Consider the following 20317-nt stretch of genomic DNA (forward strand, 5'->3'; position numbering starts at 1 on the left):
ATTACATTTCTACAAAAGTAAGTATAGAATTCTCTTGGCATCAAACTTATTCAAATTACCAATGAGACACACAAATATAAAAGAAATCTGAGGAAGTGGTGCTGTGGCTCAAGCAGTAGAGCGCTAGCCTTGAGCTGAAGAGCGCAGGGACAGCGCCCAGGCCCAGATTTCAGGCCCCAGGACCGACCACAAAAAAGAAAGGAAGAAAGAAAGAAAGAAAGAAAGAAAGAAAGAAAGAAAGAAAGAAAGAAAGAAAGAAAGAAAGAAAGAAGGAAGGAAGGAAGGAAGGAAGGAAGGAAGGAAGGAAGGAAGGAAGGAAGGAAGGAAGGAAGGAAGGAAGGAAGGAAGGAAGGAAGGAGGGAAGGAAGAAATCTGAAATGAAAACTAATCTCTGAAAGTGGTAAATTTGCCAGTTTGGATAAGATTCTTGAAAGATTGAGTAAATTACCTAGTCTAATACTACTTTCATTAGTTTAAGATATATACAAATAAGTCCAAGTGCTGGTTGCTCATGCCTGTAATCCTAACTACTCAGGCATCTGAGAATTGAGGATCATGGTTCAAAGCCAGCCTGGGCAGGAAGACTGAGATTCTTATCTCTAATTAGCCACATCCCCCCCAAAAAAATAGAAAGAAAGAAAAAAACAAAGAAAGAAAGGAAAGAAAGGAAAGCAAAGGAGAGCTGAGGAGAGGAGAGGAGAGGAAAGGAAAGGATCAAAAGTGGAGCTGTGGTTCAAGTGATAGTTAGCCTTGAGCAAAACCTCAGGGACAGTGCCCAGGTCCTGACTTTAAGCCCCATGACAGGCGCACACACACACACACACACACACACACACACACACACAAGATACATGGGAATCATTTCAATGTCATTCAATGCTATTATTTCATCACCATTATAATCACCAATATTATGAAGGTGATTATAATGTTAACTGGGCCAGGAGAACAGAAGCTTGATCTCCTCTTCTAGGCTTTGGGCTTTTTTCAGAACCCCTTCTCATGAAGCCAACAATTATAGGAGAGATAGCCATGGAATCCTAATCCATTCCAAATACTGTATGATAATGTAACCTCTTATCTGCCCAGACAAATGAGGTGACTCCCTTTATACTGTCTGAAGTTTGTATTAGGAATACATGGGATCCAAGGCCAACCTTTACAGTGACAACACTTCAGTGTTTCAAGACCCACATGCCGACAATCAAATATACTATCACACAATGTTACAAAGTATACCATTTTATCAATAAGTGACTTTTTATCATAAGATAATTGTATACCATGTATACCATGTGCCCATCCTGTACTTACTCCTTCCCCATTGGTAATTATAGCGTGTATTTAATTAGTGTATCAATTTGGGAGAAGATACCAAACAAAAGATGAGGGCTTACAAATACCAGTTAATTTTAAAAAGTAGAGCAGAAGCCAGGTAGCAGTGGCTCACCCCTGTAATCCTATCTACTCAGGATGCTGAGATTTGAGGATCAAAATTCAAAGCCAGCCAGGGCAGGAAAGTCCATGAGATTCTTATCTCCAATTAGCCAACAAAAAGCCAGAGGTGGAACTGTAGCTCAAGTGCAGTGAGAGAAAGAAGCTAAGGACAGGCCATGAGTTTAAGCCCCAGTACCAACACACACACACACACACAAAGTAGGATGCCAAATGCAGGATTATGGAACAAAGTTATGGAACAACTTAGTGGGTTGTCTCAGACATTGTTTGCTGAGGACTGAAATTCTTATGCCATGTTGATTTCTGGTCCTGTCAAAAGAGCTTATTACAAAATAGAAAATAATTCGGTTTTACATTTACTACTTGGATCACATGGATGTTAAAAAAAACAAAACATGTTACTAAAAGATCTATGATATTCTGAAACCTCCCCAATTATTTTGTTTGTCAATCCACTCTAGAGCAATCTAGCAAACTCAAACAGAACCATTTAACTAGGATTTTGAAGTAGCAGAGGTAGAATCATTTCACCAAATAGTAAAAGCTATTTCTAGGGCTTCAGGCTACAGCTGAACACCCTGGGAGGTGAGGCAAAACTGTCCTTTACACATATGAAAAGTACAAATCATATGGGTTCTCCTAGAGGCCACTGAGACTAGTTTCCCTCGGGGTACCAAGGCACAAAAGCGTCTGTTTACAAGGACACACCTTTTTTATCCTTTAATGTTTCCCCCCTCTTTCCCCTGTTCTTTTGGCCCCAAATCATGCCAAATTAGGATCTGGTAATCCATACTAACAGACTGCAGATATAAGACATTTTCAAAATAGTAAAAAAACAAACAAACAATTTTAAGACTTCACTGTTTATTTTTTAAGGTGTATTTTCCCCATAGTGTTTGGTTAAACACACACACACACACACACACACACACACACACACACACACACACACAACATCTATTTCCAGAGGCATTTTCCAGTCAGTTACAGTGATGTTGTTCAAAGTTTATTGGGCAGGGAACAGAGTTACCTTCCCAACCTTTCTAATTTGTATTGGATTCTAAGCTCCCACATCTTAGTCCTCAGGCATCTCCCTTGATAAAGCCCTCCTACCTTACAGTCCAACAAAGTCCAAAGACTTTGGATATGAAATTTTTAAAGTAACCACTAGAAAAGAGGCTTCAATAGTACTGGCCCAACTGGCAAAGCTGTGGAAGGCCGCGTGAATTGCTCAGAGATAACACCCTTGTGTCTTTCACCTTGGGGTCACCAGTCTGAATCAAACAGAGATTAACACTGTCCAGGGTTGTTATCGTCTGGTGATGGCTTGGGAGCTGATATGAAATAAATTGCTAGTATCTTGTGGCTCCTTGCCTGAGGTCTCCTGGTTTAGACTATTTTAGGACCAGATCCAAATCTTGACAGCAATGGTTCCTCTAAATGGAAGCCTCTGCCCAAGGATCAAATGCTAAATAAGCCCAGAGATTATACTTCCTCTAGCGCTAATGGAAGATATCCCCTCAGACAAGACTGAAAATAAGCCAGGGAATTGTGGGTAAGGGAAATAGAAAAGGTCTGTATATATGAACAAGAAGCTGTGAGTATCTAATTCTAAGCTGGGTTCCTTACAGGTGATTATACCATGTGATCTTGAGTCCCTCACTGGTATGGTACAGCCCTGCCATCCTTCTGACTTAGTCAGATCTCACCCTCTTTACCTATGGTGTCATCCATCTTCTACAGTCATCAAGGGAAATAAACTTTACAACAGGAAAATAAAGGGGGGGGGGAATTGAGGTATGGTTGATCATTTAAAGGGTGAAAGGACAGAGTCGGAGAGGGAGAGAACAAGGGAGGAGACAGGTTAGGAAAAGGGAGAGGAGGAGAAAAAGAAGGAGTGGGGGAGGAGAGAGAAGCTTTTGAATTTTAATTAGCCAACTAATCACTTTGTGTTGTTACCATTTTATTTAAAGAGGCTTTTGGTCTGACTCTTAAACTATTTGTGGAAATTCTATTTTTTTGTCAGTTGTGGGGCTTGAACTCAGGGCCTAGGTGCTGTCTCTAAGCTCTTTCACTTAAGGCTAGCACTCTACTACTTTTGAGCCACAGCTCCACTTCCAGTGCCATCTCATCCAGTCGTTACTGGGAACAACAAAAGTCTATCTCCAAGTTCATCCTTAGCCAGTAACATACATACAAGATTCTATGTGGCTACAGACCCTTGGAAATTTCACGAAAACAATGGATCGTATGTCCAGGAAAGCTACAACTGCATTCACAAACAAAAACAAATTTACCTTAGGGTATAGTAGCTCAAGCCTGTAATCCTAGCTACTCCATAGGCCAAGATCTGTGAAACCCAGTTTAAGTTCAGTTTAGGCATAACATTTCAAGAGACTCCATCTCAACCACTGGCGGACACAGTGGGGTAGACCTGTTACCTCAGTTATGGGGAAAATGTAATGGCTGGGTCAGGTAGCAAGGCCTATCTTCTCCAGCAAAACCAGAGAAAACACCTAGGAGGATTTTAGCCCAGGCTGGACAGGGCATATAGCAAGATCCTACCTGGAACCACCCAGTCAGGCACTCCTGGTAGAGGCCTGCAACCTTACTACTCAAGAGGCTGAAATCTGAAAATCATGGCTCAAAGCCAGCCAGGGCAAGAATGTCCTTGAGACTCTTACCTCAATGAACTAATACAGCTGGATGTGAAGCTGTGGTTCAAGTGGTAGAACACTAGTCTTGAGCATAACAACTCAGGGACAGCGTCCAGGCCTTGAGTTTGAGCCCAATACCAGCATACACACACACACAGATTCCTCTTTTGAAAATTACCTGATTTCATTTTTCTCTCTCTCTCTCTCTCATACACACACACACACACACACACACACATCACATCACATTTCTGCCCCAACATCTGCCTCCCATATAAACCTTGCACTACACCATGAAGTCTGGTTGAAAACCTCAAAGCACACATAGTTCAATTGTCCTTGGATTGGTAGCCAAAAAGGACTGGGTAGGCCAAGCCCATGGGTGCACTCGCTGGTGTTGAAAAGCTCTGACTCTAAATTCGTTTTAGGCTAACTCGTTAAACCAGCCGTCTAAATGGGCCTGGCACAAGGTCCCAGCCAGCCCTGCACCAGCTGGTGAGGCCTTGAGTTGGAACCGGAAGCAGGGGACAGCTGCCTCCAGGCCTTGTGTCTCCGGGTGGGCGCACTTCCGCTTGCCATAGGGAAAGCGCTGTCCACACCTCCCCAACCCTGACACCTTCCGTTCCGGGGTGCAGGCCCAGAGGCGGCTTCTAGGAGAAATGGGTCTTAGCCCTGCATCCTTTCACACTGGAGGGAAGAAGCTGGCTCTGCTGGGGGCGGAGGGGTGTGGAGCCCCAGCCCCGGGGCGTGGTTACCTCCCCTAACCACGTGGTTACCCAGTAGGCTGCCGCCCAAGGGCGCAGAAGTTCAGGCCTGTGCTCGGCCCGGGACCTGAAGACTCGGCCAAGTGCGGCCGCCCGCGGGGCTGGGGGCCGCGCAGTAGCGTCGGTGCTAGTCCGAGGCGCTGGGATGGGTCGTGATCTCGGATGTCCCTTGCAGCCAGTTTCCCCTCTGCCACTGTGGGCCACTCCTTGGCTCCCCGAGTGCTGTCCGCAGCGGTAGCCCCCTGCTCAGGGCGCAATGCCCAGGGCACTTTGTTGGCAGAGAAGACCCGGCTGTCTGGGAGTTAAGGCTTCACTAGTTTGCTGCGTGAAAAGTGCGGGTGAAGAATGGGAGCCCGCCTTTGCTATGCATGCCAGGGAGCGGCCCCAAACTCATGTGCTCCCTGGAGCTGGAGCGCAAAGCAGCCCAAGGCGTGCCCGCCTGGGACTATTCCCAGGCGTGGTGGTCCCTGAAGGGGTGAGCAGCTCCATCACGACCCGAGTCTGACAGGTGCAGAAGTCCAGCGGGAGCATTGCCCAAAAGGGCCTAGATCTGCCCGGGTGACATCTCGGAAAAGGCCTGGGAAGGGAAAGACAGTGGCTGGCCCCCTGCCCCCGCCCCCAATCTGAAGATGACCTTTATGTCTACAGGCAGGTTTTCCACTCCCCTTTCCAGAATACTGTGTGGTAACGTCGGTTAAAAGAACACAGACGATTCAGGCTTTGCTGGGCAGAACGCCTCCTCTTAAAGAATATTGAAGCTAAAACATGGCTTGGCTGCAAAGGTGATAATCTGTTAGCTGTGGTCATTCCAGATCCTTGCTCCTCAAGAGACCATGTTATCACATAACGTCCATTAGGCCCCAGTAATCCGCTGTCAACGTATTTTAGAGCCATTTGAATGTTAAGGAGATTTTTATTAATGGCCCATGATCCTAAAATGTGACTATTGGTTCTACCGGCAGGTTTTTAACAACTCAGGGCTGCGAGTGGTTTTCTGGTTTAAACATAGCCTAAGGCCTCTTGGAGATTCGGGTTGGAAGATTGGGGACAGGGGCTAAGGGAGAAAATTCCCCCCACCCTCCACCCTTCTCCCAGTGAGGCTTTCCAGTCTGTACCTAAGGCTGTGGAAAGTAAGGAAGGGCTGGCCTGTTAAGGCATAGTAGCTCCTGCTCTAGTAGCTAGTTCCTTCATGAGCATTTCAAGGAAAACAAAAAAGCAATCTGTAAGGTCCTTACACAATCTGTAAGGTCCTCAGTAATGCTTTGGCTGCTAGAAACTGTCATCTTATTTTTAAAGAAGGCCTGAACTAGAAATGGCTCCTTAGTGATGTCAAGTAGACCAAGAAATCTTTAATAGAAAGGCACCTTTCCCCACCCTGCGGTAGGCAAATTAGGGCTGGAGCAGAGAATTCCATCTTATTCATAAACACCCTTTTTTTTTTTGCCTTGTGGTGCTGAAACACCTACCATTATAGTTGCTGCAGGATTCTTTCTTATTTTTCTTGTTTGTCCTTTTTCTGCAAAATACCATCTTTCTACTAAGAATTGATGGTAAAGGGAGATGGTGGAGTAAAAGTGAGTCATAGACAGTCAGCTGGTTGACTTTCCCTCTAGGAGGAAAATAAAATTTGACACCACCTTCATCTGGTGATTATGCTACCAGCCCTGGCTGCAAACCTACTGTTAGTTACCTATGACCAAATAGGCTGGACTTGGTAAGGCTTCTTTATTTGAATTTACTTATTGTTTGTTTACAGTCAATAGCAGGGTAGTTTTTAAATAAAAAAAAAAAACACTGCTTGCAGGAGAGGAGAGCTGCCTGATTGTCTTTAGTGTTGGTGGCCTCCTTGGGTTGTAAGGACTGTGGCACCGTGGAGAGCCTTTCTTTCAAATGCATACCTGTTTCCTCCTCCTTTCAGTCATTTTTGCATGCAGGAGCTTCCGCGGGTTCCTTCCTGACTGTTTTATTTCCTTCAAACTGCTCCCGTTGGGGGTAGGGGGCGGGGAAAACACTACCTTTTCCAAATAGCACCTAGATTTCCTTTCATTCAAGTGAAAAATAATAATTTTAAAGAATATTAGTCCGAGTAGCATGTTATTAAGAGGCAGTTTGTAAGAGATGCTCCAAGCAATCCCAAACAATGTGTCTTAGTACACTAGTACACTACAGTTTCACGTGTAATGTTAATTCTGTCCGAGACAAATCCTATAATCTGTGCAGTTGCAAAGCTGAACACAGAAAAACATCGGGATGGGTTTGTAGGGGGCTTTGTCCTCCCCAGTCCAGAAGTCCTAGAGGCTTAGATCTTTTGTATCCCACTAACCTAAGGGCAGGAATGGGGCATCTGGGAGAATCAGGCTTTCCAGAGCAACCTGAGCTTCAACCTACGCTGAGAAGGATCAGGAGAGAAAAACAAGAGGTGCTGAGACCACCAGTAGCCCAACAGAACATACAGATGCATGATGGGAACTTGAGCCCTTTAATGGCCCCAGAGGGTCAGAGAGATAGCTGTCCTTGCTAAAGGTTTCCAAGGAAGACAAAAATCTAGGTGGAGGTTCTGGCTGAATCCAACACTACAAATCTTCCCATTCTGATTGTTTTCTACGACGACACTGGCTTCGCGGCTCTCCTGCTTCTTTGCGTTTCTTTTTTGTGTGCTTTAAAGCGCCTCGTCGTAGGCAATCAACCATCACTGAACGCTGGTTCGCCAGGTTCTGGGTACAGCTTTGTCGGGGTCCCCAGCAGCGAGGTCCTCACGGGGCGTGAGGTGCAGGCTGGAACACGTGGAGCGCGCGCGCGCCGGGGCTGGCGGCTGCGCCCGGGCTGGCGGCTGCGGGTTCAGTGGAGGCAGACACTTGCACCCAGCCTCTCACTGCAGGTAGCTGGAATGGACTACCTGGAAACTCGATGCTGCCCGGGACAACAAGGGGACCATTTCTCTATTCCAGAATCTTCTGTGGGTCATGGTCAATCAAAGAAAACCAGAGACCCCCCCTCCCTCCCCCCGGGAGTGAGACCAATAAGGAGAAGGGTAACCATTTCCCAAGGTTTCCAGCTCGGGAGCGGGGCTCCCAGCACAGGTCCAACCCTCCCCTCTACCCTCCTTCCCCCCTCCCCCCCCCATTCACTAGCCTGAGCACCTGGCTTTCCTGCGAGGGTCCCCGGGGACAGGCCCAAGTGGGCCTCAGCTGCCCTGGACGCGGGAGGCCGGGAGGCCCCGCAGTGGGGGTGGTCCGGAAAGCTCTGGACCGCGGGCCCTGACAGGCTCGCGGAGGCCGCCCTGGTCGGGTGGTCTCAACGTGCCAACCTGTCCTTGGGTGATCCCCCCCACCCCCGCCTGGGCCCCGCTGCCCGGAGGCTCGACCCCCTGATCCCCGCCAGATCGAGGGGCTACCTACGGTGGGTGGCCTGAGCCCCGCCCCCCACGCCCCAGCCAGGGCGGCCTCGGGCCTTCAGCGCCCAGGGCGTCTGTGCTGGTGGCTGCAGGTTCGTCTCCCAGACCTGGAGGTCAGAGCCAAAAGGGCGGGCGAGGAGCAAGGCTGGCCCGTGGCCCTGCCAGGTCCCCGTGGGGACTGAGAGAGGAACCCAGATTGCAGCCTCTAGCCCCCGCCCGGCCCGGCCCGCAGAGGCGACTGGAGCCCCGGGACCCCCGCGGCAGAGGCAGCCCCGGCTCTGCCCAGGGAGCTCCAGGTGACCATCTAAGGCTTGGAGGGAACCCCGTGGGCCGGGCCGCCCTCCGTGGGGCCGCCCCCACCCATCGCGCGCCCCGGGCTGGCTCCAAGCCCCGCCCCGCCCCCCTGCGGCCTGGCGAGGGGGTGCGGGGGCTGGGGGTGAGACTCCCACAGCCAAGGTGCGGCGGTGAGGAAACTGACCATTATCTAAAACCCGGAGGTTTCCGCAGCTGAAAGCCGGAATGTAATGGCTTGATTGAATTTCGCCTTATCTAGGAGAGGAAGAAAACACTCCCAAGGTGCAATCCGGAGGGCCTGGAATCTCGGTGGGAAAAGCAAAGATTCGGGGCCACAGATCTCTCTTTAAAGCCCACGGCCCCCACCCTCTCGGCCCGACCCTCCCGACCCCTCTAAAGGACGGCGCGATTTGGGGACCGCGCAGCTCCGGGGCTGGCCTTATTAACTTCATAAAATCCGGTCTTGATTTGCAGCGATCCCAACTCTGGTCTGTAAGCCGGGGATGGCTCCCCGCCTCCTTCCCCTCCCTCCGAGGCTTTGGTTAGGGGGAAATTCGCTACTACTTTCGCAGTCCATTCAAAGGGATTTCACCTCGCGGTCTCTCTCAGTGGAGCGAAGTTGGGTATAGCAGTGATGGAGAAAAGGAGGCTCTAAGGCCTCCTATGCTTGAAGTTTCAGGAGAAAACGCACTGCATGGCGTTATTTGCCTGGTAGTCCCATGTGGATCAATTTTTTTTTTTTGGTTAATGGGTTCTCTTTCCCCCACCCTTTGTAAAAACTGAAAGCCCGGGAGAAATTGGTTATTTAGATACAAGAAAGAAAGAAAAAACCCTCGGAGATTAAGATTAAATTTGGGGAAACCTAGACTTTCCAGCACCAATCTCACTCCAGTTAAATTACAACGGGATGAATATTACCAGGGGGTTGGAAAATCTTGCCAGCCTTTTTTTTTTTTTTAAATCTTGGTTGTAAGCTTTGGCATTTCCTTTAGCAATAAAGGTTCACTTATGAGGCAAGATTAGTTGGAGTTTGAAAAGAGTATACACAGTCAGGGATGGAAAATAAAATAGCCAGAAAACAAAATCGTTGCAACTGCTAACCTTCATTTAAAAAGTTACAATCAAGAGTCACTTAATTTTGGTCAAATTTAAGAACACAACAAGTTTAAAATGAAATTATATACTGCTTTTACCTGAGGAGCACTGATCATCTGCCCATTTATCTTTCAGGTGACTAGTTCAGAAAATGCAAGGAAAAGTGAAAAGGGTCATGTCACCCCCCCCTCCTGTTTTCTCCCCTCAGCACTTTCAAAAACAACCAAAAAAAAAAAAAAAACCTGACCAGGGTGCCTTATGTTCAACTACTAAAATGATAGGTTTTAAAAGTTTTCTGAAACTCTTTTGTTCAGAAATCATTTCTGCCTGAATTGCTTTCTGATTCTGATTACAACCCCCACTCTACATTTATCTCCGATGTTTTTGGAAGTTAAAAATCTTAGTCAAATTAGAACCCAAACCAAAATTTTATGCCATTCTGAAAGATGCACCAGTTCTTTTCTTCCCTCTTAAAAAGAGTGAATCTATTTAAAAGCTTACTAATAAAGTGCCTAAGAAATAATTCAGGTTTGCAGCAGGAAAGGAAAAGCCAAGGAGAGTTAAGACTCTTAATGATTGAAGGTTGGCATGCTAAATTCAGTTTCAGAGCTGTCCTGATAGAACTTATAAAAAGTTTACAAACCACTGTCACTCATTCCAGGCTATCCATAGATTAGCCAAAAAAAGAAAAAAATAGAAAAGGAAAAGAAAACTGAAAAAAACTGCTCTATAAACATTTTGGGGATGTAAGGCTGAAGAGGCTTTTCATTCATAAATTATGGTGTAAAATTAAACTAGACCCAATCTTGTGCTAGAACCATTTTAATATAATTATACATATCTGCCAAATCCAAGGAGAAAAAAGGTTTATGCATATATCTTTTCCAGTTAACATCTGCAAACATAAATGACAATGATCTCAGTTTAAAAATTCATCAGGGTCAGAGCAATTGACCAATGTCTCTTTACTGCTAGGCTTACCAACAGTAAATTACAGATGAATTAGTGTCCTTCTGTTGCTCTTCTCTCTCTTTCTCTCTCTCTGTCTCTCTCTCTCTCTCTCCTTGTCCAGAGACATTTTGTCGTAAAGTTTCAGTGTAGCTCACCTCCAGCCAAAGGTAATCTTTTTAAATCGGTATTCAGTTGCTCTGAATTTTGCTTATAATTATAACCTATTTAATCACAGAAGAACTCCTGCAGAGGTGGAGTTCAAGGTTGCATACAATAACAGGAGATCACAGTTTTGAAGTCTAGCACAGATTAAAAACCACAGATGTACCATTTATATAAGACACACACTGATTGTCTCTTAAACTACATATTGACTCCTTATGAACATTATTTTTTTTTAAATAAAGTAGTGCATCTAGGACAATCAGTCGCACAATTCACACAGCCCTGAAAAGTTTTTCAGTGCCAACTACCAGTTGGTCATGAAACGTGAATGAGCTTGAGACACTGTTCATTCCTAAGAATCAACCAAGGATTGGCTAAAACATTAGATCACCTCTGCTTCTGAAGGCTCTGGCCTTCCCGCCCTTCCCTCACAACTTAGTTTTGTTTGATTTTTTTTTTTTTTTAATGTAGTGTTGGGTTGCACATGGCTAGAATGTTTGATTGATCACTTTGGAAATCAGGAAAACCAATGATCTAAAACTATGACAGGATCTTAAGTAGATTGGTTTGTCCATTTCAGTTGCTGGTTGGTAAGCCCCTCTAAGGCCCTTCAATTTTCCTTCTATGCCTCTTGGAACTTTGATCAGGATTCTGAGCATCATCCCATCTAATTCTTTTAACCAATGCCTGGCTAAAACTGGAAATGTCCAGCCCAGCATATTTAAAAATCACCCACAAAAAAGAGGTTCTACAGGTCTTCACAAAACCTGGAATTTCCACGAGGATGTCTGATCTTTATAATCCAAGCAGTCAGCATTGAAGTTAAGCTTCCAGGAGGCAGTTTGGTCTTTATAATCCAAGCAATCAGTGGTGGAGTTAAAACCCAAGCTTGAAGCTCCATATCCCTGGGTGGGAAGAGAAGCTGGGGACTGATTGAGATGGCTGGTAACTGCATTGGTACCCATAGGACTGAGTGTGGCCCCTGGTCCAGGAAGCTGGTGATGCATAGGGGTCAAATAAGATCCACAGTCCATGCCCCCAAAGTAGGAAGTTGAGCCAGCATATCCTTGACTATAACCTGAAGCCTGAGTATAGGTCATGGGATAGGACCTCTGCATGCAGGAAGAGGAGGTGGATAAGGGGTCTGACAGTGGGGAGATGGAAGCTGGGCTCCAGATAGACACAGGAGCACTGCTGCTGGCAATGGTGGGGACTGAGGTGCTAGAGGGGGGAGTGAACTGGCCACTTGTTCCACTCTCTGAACTCACTTCCCGAGCTGGAGATGTCTTCTTCTTGGCAGGCCTCACTTTATTTTGACCTCCATTCTGTTGTTGCTGCTGTTGTTGACGACACTTAGCTCTTCGATTCTTAAACCATACCTTGAAAGGGAAAAGTATTTATTTTTTTTTAACATGGACAGATGAGCTCAACAACCTCTCCTCCTCCTGGAGATCTGCTATGAGACACACTCACATATGCTTCTGGAGTTGTGAAAGTGAGGAGGTTCTGTCTATAAGCCTTTCATCATACCTTTTATCTAGCCCAGAACAGTAACATTTAAGATAATCCCCCAAATCATATGGCTAAAAATTCACTTCACTGTCCTGTCTTGTCTATTACACACAGGTACATAGAGAGGGCTGTATTTTGGGATGCTCTCAGATTGAAACAGAACATAGATTTTTTTTTTTTTTTTTGAGAAGGAAACACAAGAGAAGAAAGGAAAACGATTCTGTTCTTGTGTTCTTGCAAGTCAACAAGACAACCTAAAATCCAACAGTTCTTATCCATCTTCCAAGGAATAACTAACTGCTAGTATGGAGGTTGGCTCCATTACCTTACATTTTGTCTCACATACAAAGACTCACAAGAGAGCCCTAAGGGAAGACATGACATCTCAAAGCTACTGTTGATGGAAAGCTTCTTCCTGTAGAATGGAGTGACTTCTGTGGTCTGTTTTAAGGCCAAGACAGACCTCTCTATCAGTCTTCAATAGCTTCCGTCTGTATCTGAAGAGTGTTGCAACTCAGCCCACAGATCCTGTCTCCTGCATCATGCTCACTGATTTGTCCATTTCAACCTCTGCTACAACTTGGAAATTTCTTTGCACTAGCCCTTTTCATGGTCTGCCATGAAGAAGCTGTGTTTGCCATATTCTGGGGATTATCAGAGAAACTTACTGGTACTTTTCTGGGCTTCAAGTCCTTAATTGTGCTCTTGAATGAGCTCTCCATATGGTTGTGGAAGCTGGCAAAAGTCATGTCCCCCAGGCCAACAAACTCAATGCTACCAATCATTCAGTCACTTGATGTCTTCCAATGAGGACTTTGATTCAAGCCTCAGAAAATGCTAGAACTTCTCCCAAATCCACTTCAACCAACAAACTTGTTCTCTGCTTTGCAGTTCACACCGTTTCAAAACATGTCCTACCTAAAGGACAGTTTAGATGCGAAACATTTTTTCCAGAACTCTCTCCCTCTGTCCACACACACACACACACACACACACACACACACACACACACACACACACACACCATGCATGCACAGATGCACATGTATACACACACACACACACACACACACACACACACGGCTTGCCCTCTAGGATCACTGACTTACTGTACTTTAGGGTCAAGTTTAGGATTTAACTAAAGTAAGGGAAGATATTTAATCTATCAAATAAATAGTGCTGAGCTAGAAATTTCTACCCAATCCCTAAGATGTCTAAGAAACACATTCTCATGACGTTTTACTCACTTGGGAACTAGCACCAGTTGTTTCTACAGCTTGGTTCTGCCACCCCATCAGGCATGACCTTCAGCAAGCATTTGTTCTATTTATTTATCTTATATTAAAAACAAAAACAAAAAAAACAAAAAGAAAACCTTTGGGCTGTCCAGAAAGCTAAGCTTATTTCACCTCTGAAAGTCCAGGAGAAAAGAGGGGAATCTCCACATAGAAGGGAGGAGTTAAACTACCCTGTTGTTACTCCGGGAATCTGCCCAGGGCAGTGTCTCTGCACGCTATCGACCCAAGAGTTCAGGCGCTCTAACACTGCAGCTACATTGCCACTCTCCCTTACCTGGCAGCCTGGGCGGGAAGAACCACTTGCCCTAAGAGGATCAGGTGGCAAAGGAGAATCGCTACTGGTACTGGTACTGCTACTGCTCCCGGGATGTTTATAGAGTTTCGAGCTGGGGCGGGGGAGGGGGGGGTGCAGAGGGGGAAGGATGTTCCTCCAGAGTTCTAGTTAGCATCCTGGTTGAGGGGAAGAGTCAAGGAGGGCTGTAAGTCTGACCTACCTGCACTCTGGATTCGGGCAAGTTGATTTTCAGGGCCACTTCCTCCCGCATGAAGATGTCTGGGTACCGGGTCTTGGCAAACAGCGCTTCCAGCACATCGAGCTGTGCGCGGGTGAACGTGGTCCTCTCCCGCCGCTGTTTCCGGGGTGTGGCTGCGGGACAAGAAGCCCAGGGCCCTTTAAGGTGGGGGAGCAGTTTCTCAGTCACAGGGCTTTCCGTGTGGGGTCCTCGACTTCCCGCCTTCCAACCCACCCCAACACTTAACAGGGTGACAACTCCCTCCCAGTCTTCCCAAAACCACCCCCAACCTACAACCCAAACAAAAAAAGCCCCAGGACGGCCTCCTGGGAAGGGCAGCTCAGCCGGACCCAGGAGGGCAAGGGGACCCTGATGTCACACTGTGTGCCACTCGGGGGGGAGATAGTTGGTACTTGGAGGAGGGGTAAAATGCGCAAAGATACCACCCGATCGAAAAGAACAAGGGCCTGAGGGTTCAGGGAAGCCCGGGGCGAGGCGTGAAGAGCTGCAGAGAACTTGTGAGTGAATCTTGGCTTCCCTAAAAACTTTGGAAAAGCCGGGCTTGGAGGCATGAGCGAGGGTCCCCCAACGCCCGAGCGACAAGGACAATGACCCTCCTTACGACCCCCGTGCGCGCGCGCCCCTCTCCACTCCGGACACTAAGGAAGAGACCGAGCGATGTGATTTTCTACCAGAGTTGCAGACCGGATCGATTCACATCCCGGCAGCCCCTGGCCCTCCCCGATCGGTGAAAGCCGACGGTGGGGACCTCCTTTGGAGCTGGGGTGGGAAACGGCGCGGGAAAGGGCCTGGTAAGAGTGCCGCAGGACTCACTTACCGGGGTACCCCACGGAGGGGTGCAGCAAGTCCATACCCGAAGTGGTCAGACTCAGCCCATTGACTGCGTAAGGCGGTTGCTTAAGATAAGACATCATGCTAAGGTTGTTTGGAGGCGCAAAGTCGGCCCAAATGGGGGGAACCCAGCCGGAAGGTCTCGATTCGCCTGTGATGGACAGGTTCAGGGTTCCTTGGTGGGTGGGTGGGTTTGGCGTGGAGGAACTAAAAGCAAAGCAAGCAAACAAACAAGAGGTGCTAGTTCACTGTGTCGGAGGCCGCAGCTTCTCCTACGTTCCACCACTAACTGCAAAGAGCTGAGGCCGGGCGAGGCACACAGGCTTTTAAAGGACTTGCAGATTCTCCCCCCCCCCCCCACCTCCCACCCCCCCAGCTGCTCTGGAACTAGAGGAGGACGGAGTGAGACCTGATAAACCTGTCTTTCCCCACCCCCACCCTAAACTTAAAAAAAATAGAGGACCCGAAGAAAGCAATTACAATCTGCCTTCCCCCAAGAACAAAACCCCACGCCTTCAAACGCACACAACGCATTCCTATCCCAACATTTGCATAGGACTCGTTGGCTGGCACTAGCTAATTGTCTCAAACAAAACTTGATTGGGGCCATTTGCAGAGACAAAGAACTCTTTTGGCTAAATAAATAATGCTGATAACAAAGCCCCTCGGTGAGAAACAAAGAAACAATTCAAGAAATCTACCTCAGCCCAGACTGTTGCCTTTCCCTGGTAGAGATTTTAATTATCTTAGCTTTTTAATCACTTTCAACTACCGAGTCTAAAATGTCAGTGCATTTAGCATTTAAAATATCAACTTGCCAAACAACAAACTTGTGAAAAACTACCCCAACCACTATTATGCCACAGTTGAAGTCATTTCCAGTAATCATTTTCACCTAATTAGTAACCTGGATAATTAGATTTCGAGGTAAGGAACAGATTTATTAGAGTTTTGCAGAACCTGCATTATATGTCGCTAAATAAGTTGAGCTAAACAGACAAATATTTAACTTTTTAAAGAAACACCTAGGAAGTATTTAAATATACTGTTAAAAAAAAAAGTTGCCATGGTTGGTACTGGGCATGCCAGAAATTTTGAAGTAAAGTTAGACTCCCACCAGATGGATAATGACAGGCTCCCACATTTGCAAGTAGAAAGGGTGCTCATTTGTAGTGTGAGCTGCTTCCATGTTGATTGTGATGTGGGGGGGGGGGGGCAGTAGGTCCTGCAGGAGGCAAACTTTTCGGACATTTGTGTCTCTGCAGCTGCAATTTCCTGTTAACTGTAACTGCCTTTTGCACATGTTAGTTCTGAAGAAAGTAGATAAACACCCAAAGTTGTGAAACTAATAGAATTTCTCCCCACCTTTAGCGTTCCTACAGTTGTCTAAGGAAAAGCTCTTAGGAGTGGAAAAAGAAAAAGAAACTTATTTACTTTCTTTTGTAGAGTCCTCCCTCCTCCCTGAGGACAGGGACTCAAAAGTAGATGTTAATATAGGCTGGCAGTTTCCAAATCTGCCTTTTATTTAAAAAAAAAAAAATGGTAGGTACCTTGCAAAACTCTCTACTTTGAAACTTTCACACCATGGAAGATTGCCTCAAAATGGCGGATTCCATATTGGGGGATCCCTGTTACTTTTTACAGGGTCTGCATGAGTTTTAAGAGCTCTGTGCTCATGTTTACATTGTGTAAGATATCAAGGCACCACACCATGAAAGTTGGTAGCTGCGACTTCCTGATTTAAATTCAGACAACAATCCTACTTCCCCCACCCCCAAATATACATATATATGCATATGTATTTTTAAAATAAATCTCCTTCTGGGAGGAGTTTGTCTTCTTCACCAGTAAAACAAATTTAGCCAGTCCTACAACAAAGACTTCACATTTTGTAATCTCTTTTCTTCCCAACCTGCAGTGACTTGGAGGCTGTGAAAGTCATAATTACTTTAAAATAGTCATTGGTTTGTTAAAATAGCCTCTAAACAGAAAAGTTCTGTTCAACACAAATCTTACTACCTTGTAAAGTTCTAAGCTGCTTAGACAGGAACCTAAAATGGTATCAGATGTTGAGAAAAATGGAAATGGTCTTCCATGCCCCATGCCTGACATCACACAATAAAGTAACACATTCCAACTAAAAAGCAATGACAAAAAGCACCGGGCCTGATACCCTCTTTGGGGGTAAAATGGCCTTTTCCTCCTGCATACATCTTTAAAAGAAATAAAAGAATAAGGAGGAGGGGGAGCTAGGGAATACTTTGAACAGCTAGCCTAGGTATATGCACTACCCAAAGAAGAGGCCTTGGGCCCTGCCGTCTAACTTTCAAAGCCCTGGAAGTTCATTTCTCTTCCTTCCACTCCAAGCACAGTCCAAAGGTGGGGGTGGGGGGAAAAAGAAATCATCTTTTTAATACATAAGGCTCAACCTGACCTCTCACGAGGCAAAGAGGACAATCCATACCTAGAGGCAAACGGTGCTGGCCCGGCGAGTCCCCGCAGCCAGTTGCGGGTGCAAGTGGCTCTTTCTTGTGTCCCGGCCCCGCAGTCCGGGTGGTCAGGTCCCTCTCCACTGCCCGCGTCGGCCTGCGCAGCCTTATATCTAACGGTCTATTCGTGCAATCTGTCGCTTCCCCCACTCCCCCTCCCCCCGTTTTTTTTTTCTTCCAAGAAGCCCATCTACCAGTTGCTGTGTCCTCGCTCAATAATAATTACCTCGTCCGAGAATTAATTATAATAAATGTTTTCTTGATAAACTAACGAGATAATCCGAGGGGCACACGTCCCTTAATTACAGGCCGCCGCGCTCTGCTCTGCTTCTCGTCCTAGCTGATTAATTTTCTGCATGATGGAAAGGAAACAAAACTACACGGACTGGCGATTGGCCTGCGGCTGAGAAGATGACGAAGAGGAGGACGAAGGGAGGGGGGGAGAGGAGAGAGAGAGAGACAGAAAGAGAAAGAAAGATCTGTGGGCATCGTGGAAAACAGCCGGCGCCGGCCTGGCCCCGGCGAACTCGAGTGAAAGTTTCTGGCCTCAGGGAATCGACAACTCTGCCACCCGCGAGGGAGGGAGGCAGGAAGAAACGTGCCAAAAGGGTTGGCCTTGGCTATTAATTACCGCCAGAGAAAGCCGGGTGGGTGCTACTAGCTCTGGAAGGAGAGACCTTGGGTACAACCTTACTTGGGGGAGGGGAGTTTCCTCTAGTGCTTATAACTTTCTTTGATCAGAAAAAGTCCATAGATAAGCGAGGGAAATCCGGAACTCCCTAAAAGCTCTACGATGGGGGGAGGGAGGGGACGGAATTTCCAGGAGAGCCTTCTCTCCCGTCCCCTGCCTAAATTCATCCACAAAGCGCGCGCACAGCACCTCTGGGCCTCTTCCCTCCCGATCAAGGAAGGATTTTTGAGAAGGACTTGGATTTCAAAAGAAAAAAATAATAAAATCTGTCCTGAAGTCGGACGCATCGACACGAAGACTTCTTCAGAGTTGGCAACACGACCCGTCGCTCAGGGCCGGAGCTGGCGGGAGATCTTCGGATGGTTCTCACTGGGCAGTGGGAGAGCAAAATCTACGTCCCTGAGAGCCCCTCGATCCCAGCAGGATCCTGACCCGGGACACCTCCCGGTCCCCGAGCCTGGGAAGGGAAGGCCGGAGAGAGCGCGGCAGGCTCCCGGCTGCTCAAGTCCCCAGCGCAGGGAATTCGGTCCCCAGCCCTCGCCTGGCTTCCAGCTGGGCACAGGGCGACTCGCGGCCACCTTGGAGCGCCCCAGGTGCGCGCGGAGCGCTCGGCGGGGCCCGTCCCGCGCCATCCCTGCAAAGTCAGGCTGCAAAAAACAATACCCATCCTCGTTCCTTCTGCCCGGGCCTGGCGACCTAGGGCTCCAATCACCACAGCCTTAAGTGGGTGGAGGGGAGGGGGTTGCACCCTCAGGGATGGGAAGATATTGTAATGCATTCGATCTGAGATCTGAGCTGCTCTTCACTGGGCGACGCGGGACGGCCGGGAGCGAGCGCCGTGCGCGGGGGTGGACCGTCTCCTCGGTTATCCGCCCAGGGTTCGGCTCACGTTCCTTTAGGGGGACTCAAGCTGCGGCGGGCGGCCGCCGCTGCCCAGCAAACTAGCCAGGCTTCCAGCGCAGCGGCCCCAAGAAGCTCCTACCTTGTTATTCCCTTCCCCCCCTCCCCCATGCATCATCCATCCATCCATCTAGCTACATTGGCACCTCTAGATCTCAAACTCTAAATACGTCCTTGGGAGCAATCCAAAGGACCCTACCCAAACCTGGGGGCCCAAATGAAAACATCCAAGAGACAAGCCCCGAATGGCCTGGACATTAAAAACAAAAGCACAAACAACCCCCGCTCCTCAACACCCCAGATGAGACTGGCGACGGCGATTTGCGGTGGCGGCGACCGACCCCCTTGGAGCACGCGCCCTCCTTTCCTCCCGCTCCCGCCCTCTTCCCATCGCCAATTCCCCCCCACAATGGTCGTTATTACAAGTCAAAATTTGAAAGAGAGAGGAAAAACCATCAACCTTTGGAAGAATTTCACGTTTGCAGAAGTGCATGGATAGATCTATTGGAAGTGCTGGGGGGTGGAGGTAATGATGGACAGAAGGACACACAGCTATAACTATAGACAACCAAGACAGACGGACTCTTTCTTACCTTATGGCCGCATTGGAGGTTAGAAGAGGGGGGAAAACCCAAATTATCCTTCAAAATTCCAAATAGCCAGCTTATCCTAAAAGAAACCAAGAGCATTGAGTTAGAAACCTTGAAGTCTTCACCCTTCGGGGGAAAAAAAAGTAAAACACAACCCGAATTGTTGTTGTTGTTGTTGTTTTTAAGGCAACAGAAAATGAAGTGGGCTGAGTTGGAAAGCCGCGTGTGCTCTTCTAGGATACATACAAAGTAGACGTGGAGAGTGAGGGCTGCGCTAGCGATTTTTATTTTTCGTAACAGTGGAAGGCTGAGTTGGAGCTGAGGTCGCTTCCGCTCTCGGGGAGATTTGCTGAGAAAGCGCCTCTCTGGCAACTTTTTGACGCAAACTCTCCAACCAATGGCAGGCAGAGAATGATTGACACATCTAAGCCAGAGGGAAAATAATAAAAACACACAACAGGGGGAGGAAAACAGGCCTCTGCTGCACGGGGGGACGAGCAGGCAACAAATCCAGGCCTCCGACATTACCAGAATGTTCTTGAAAAACACTGGGCTCCCTCCGCTTAAAATATACATTCTGGGCCAGAGCATGTGAACTAATTGTATAATTAAAATGATGGACAGGGAGGCCTCCCCTTACCTTCTTTTCCTTTTCTTCCTTTCCAGCACCCCTTTCCTTTATTTTGTTTTGTTTT

General features: G+C 47.4%; 1 protein-coding gene across 2 annotated transcripts; it reads right to left on the reverse strand.

The window, feature by feature from the left end:
- Window positions 1-11003: 11003 nt before the first annotated feature.
- Otx2 (orthodenticle homeobox 2) lies at window positions 11004-19946 on the reverse strand. 2 transcript variants are annotated; one of them, XM_042682590.1, is made up of 5 exons: window positions 19869-19946; window positions 19626-19701; window positions 14939-15159; window positions 14083-14258; window positions 11004-12157 (listed from the first exon to the last, which is right to left on the reverse strand). In XM_042682590.1, the coding sequence occupies exons 3-5, from the start codon at window positions 15033-15035 to the stop codon at window positions 11537-11539; spliced, it is 894 nt and encodes a 297-aa protein (XP_042538524.1). In that variant the 5' UTR covers window positions 15036-15159; window positions 19626-19701; window positions 19869-19946; the 3' UTR covers window positions 11004-11536. The 2 variants fall into 2 exon arrangements, with proteins under 2 accessions (XP_042538524.1, XP_042538525.1); XM_042682591.1 differs by lacking the exons at window positions 19626-19701; window positions 19869-19946 and having other exon boundaries at window positions 14083-14234; window positions 14939-15373.
- Window positions 19947-20317: the final 371 nt, after the last annotated feature.

Source organism: Dipodomys spectabilis, unplaced genomic scaffold, assembly GCF_019054845.1.
Source record: "Dipodomys spectabilis isolate Male_0828 unplaced genomic scaffold, ASM1905484v1 ptg000073l, whole genome shotgun sequence".
In the NCBI taxonomy this organism is placed as follows: domain Eukaryota; kingdom Metazoa; phylum Chordata; class Mammalia; order Rodentia; family Heteromyidae; genus Dipodomys; species Dipodomys spectabilis.

What these genes read in the sequence shown, in the direction of transcription:
- Otx2 (XM_042682590.1), bottom strand. Translation starts at nt 15,035, where the DNA reads ATGATGTCTTATCTTAAGCAACCGCCTTACGCAGTCAATGGGCTGAGT. An exon ending in CCCCTCCGTGGGGTACCCCG is followed by an intron (nt 14,259 to 14,938) that starts GTAAGTGAGTCC and finishes CCCACCTTAAAG; the next exon opens with GGCCCTGGGCTTCTTGTCCC. An exon ending in TGCCCGAATCCAGAGTGCAG is followed by an intron (nt 12,158 to 14,082) that starts GTAGGTCAGACT and finishes TTCCCTTTCAAG; the next exon opens with GTATGGTTTAAGAATCGAAG.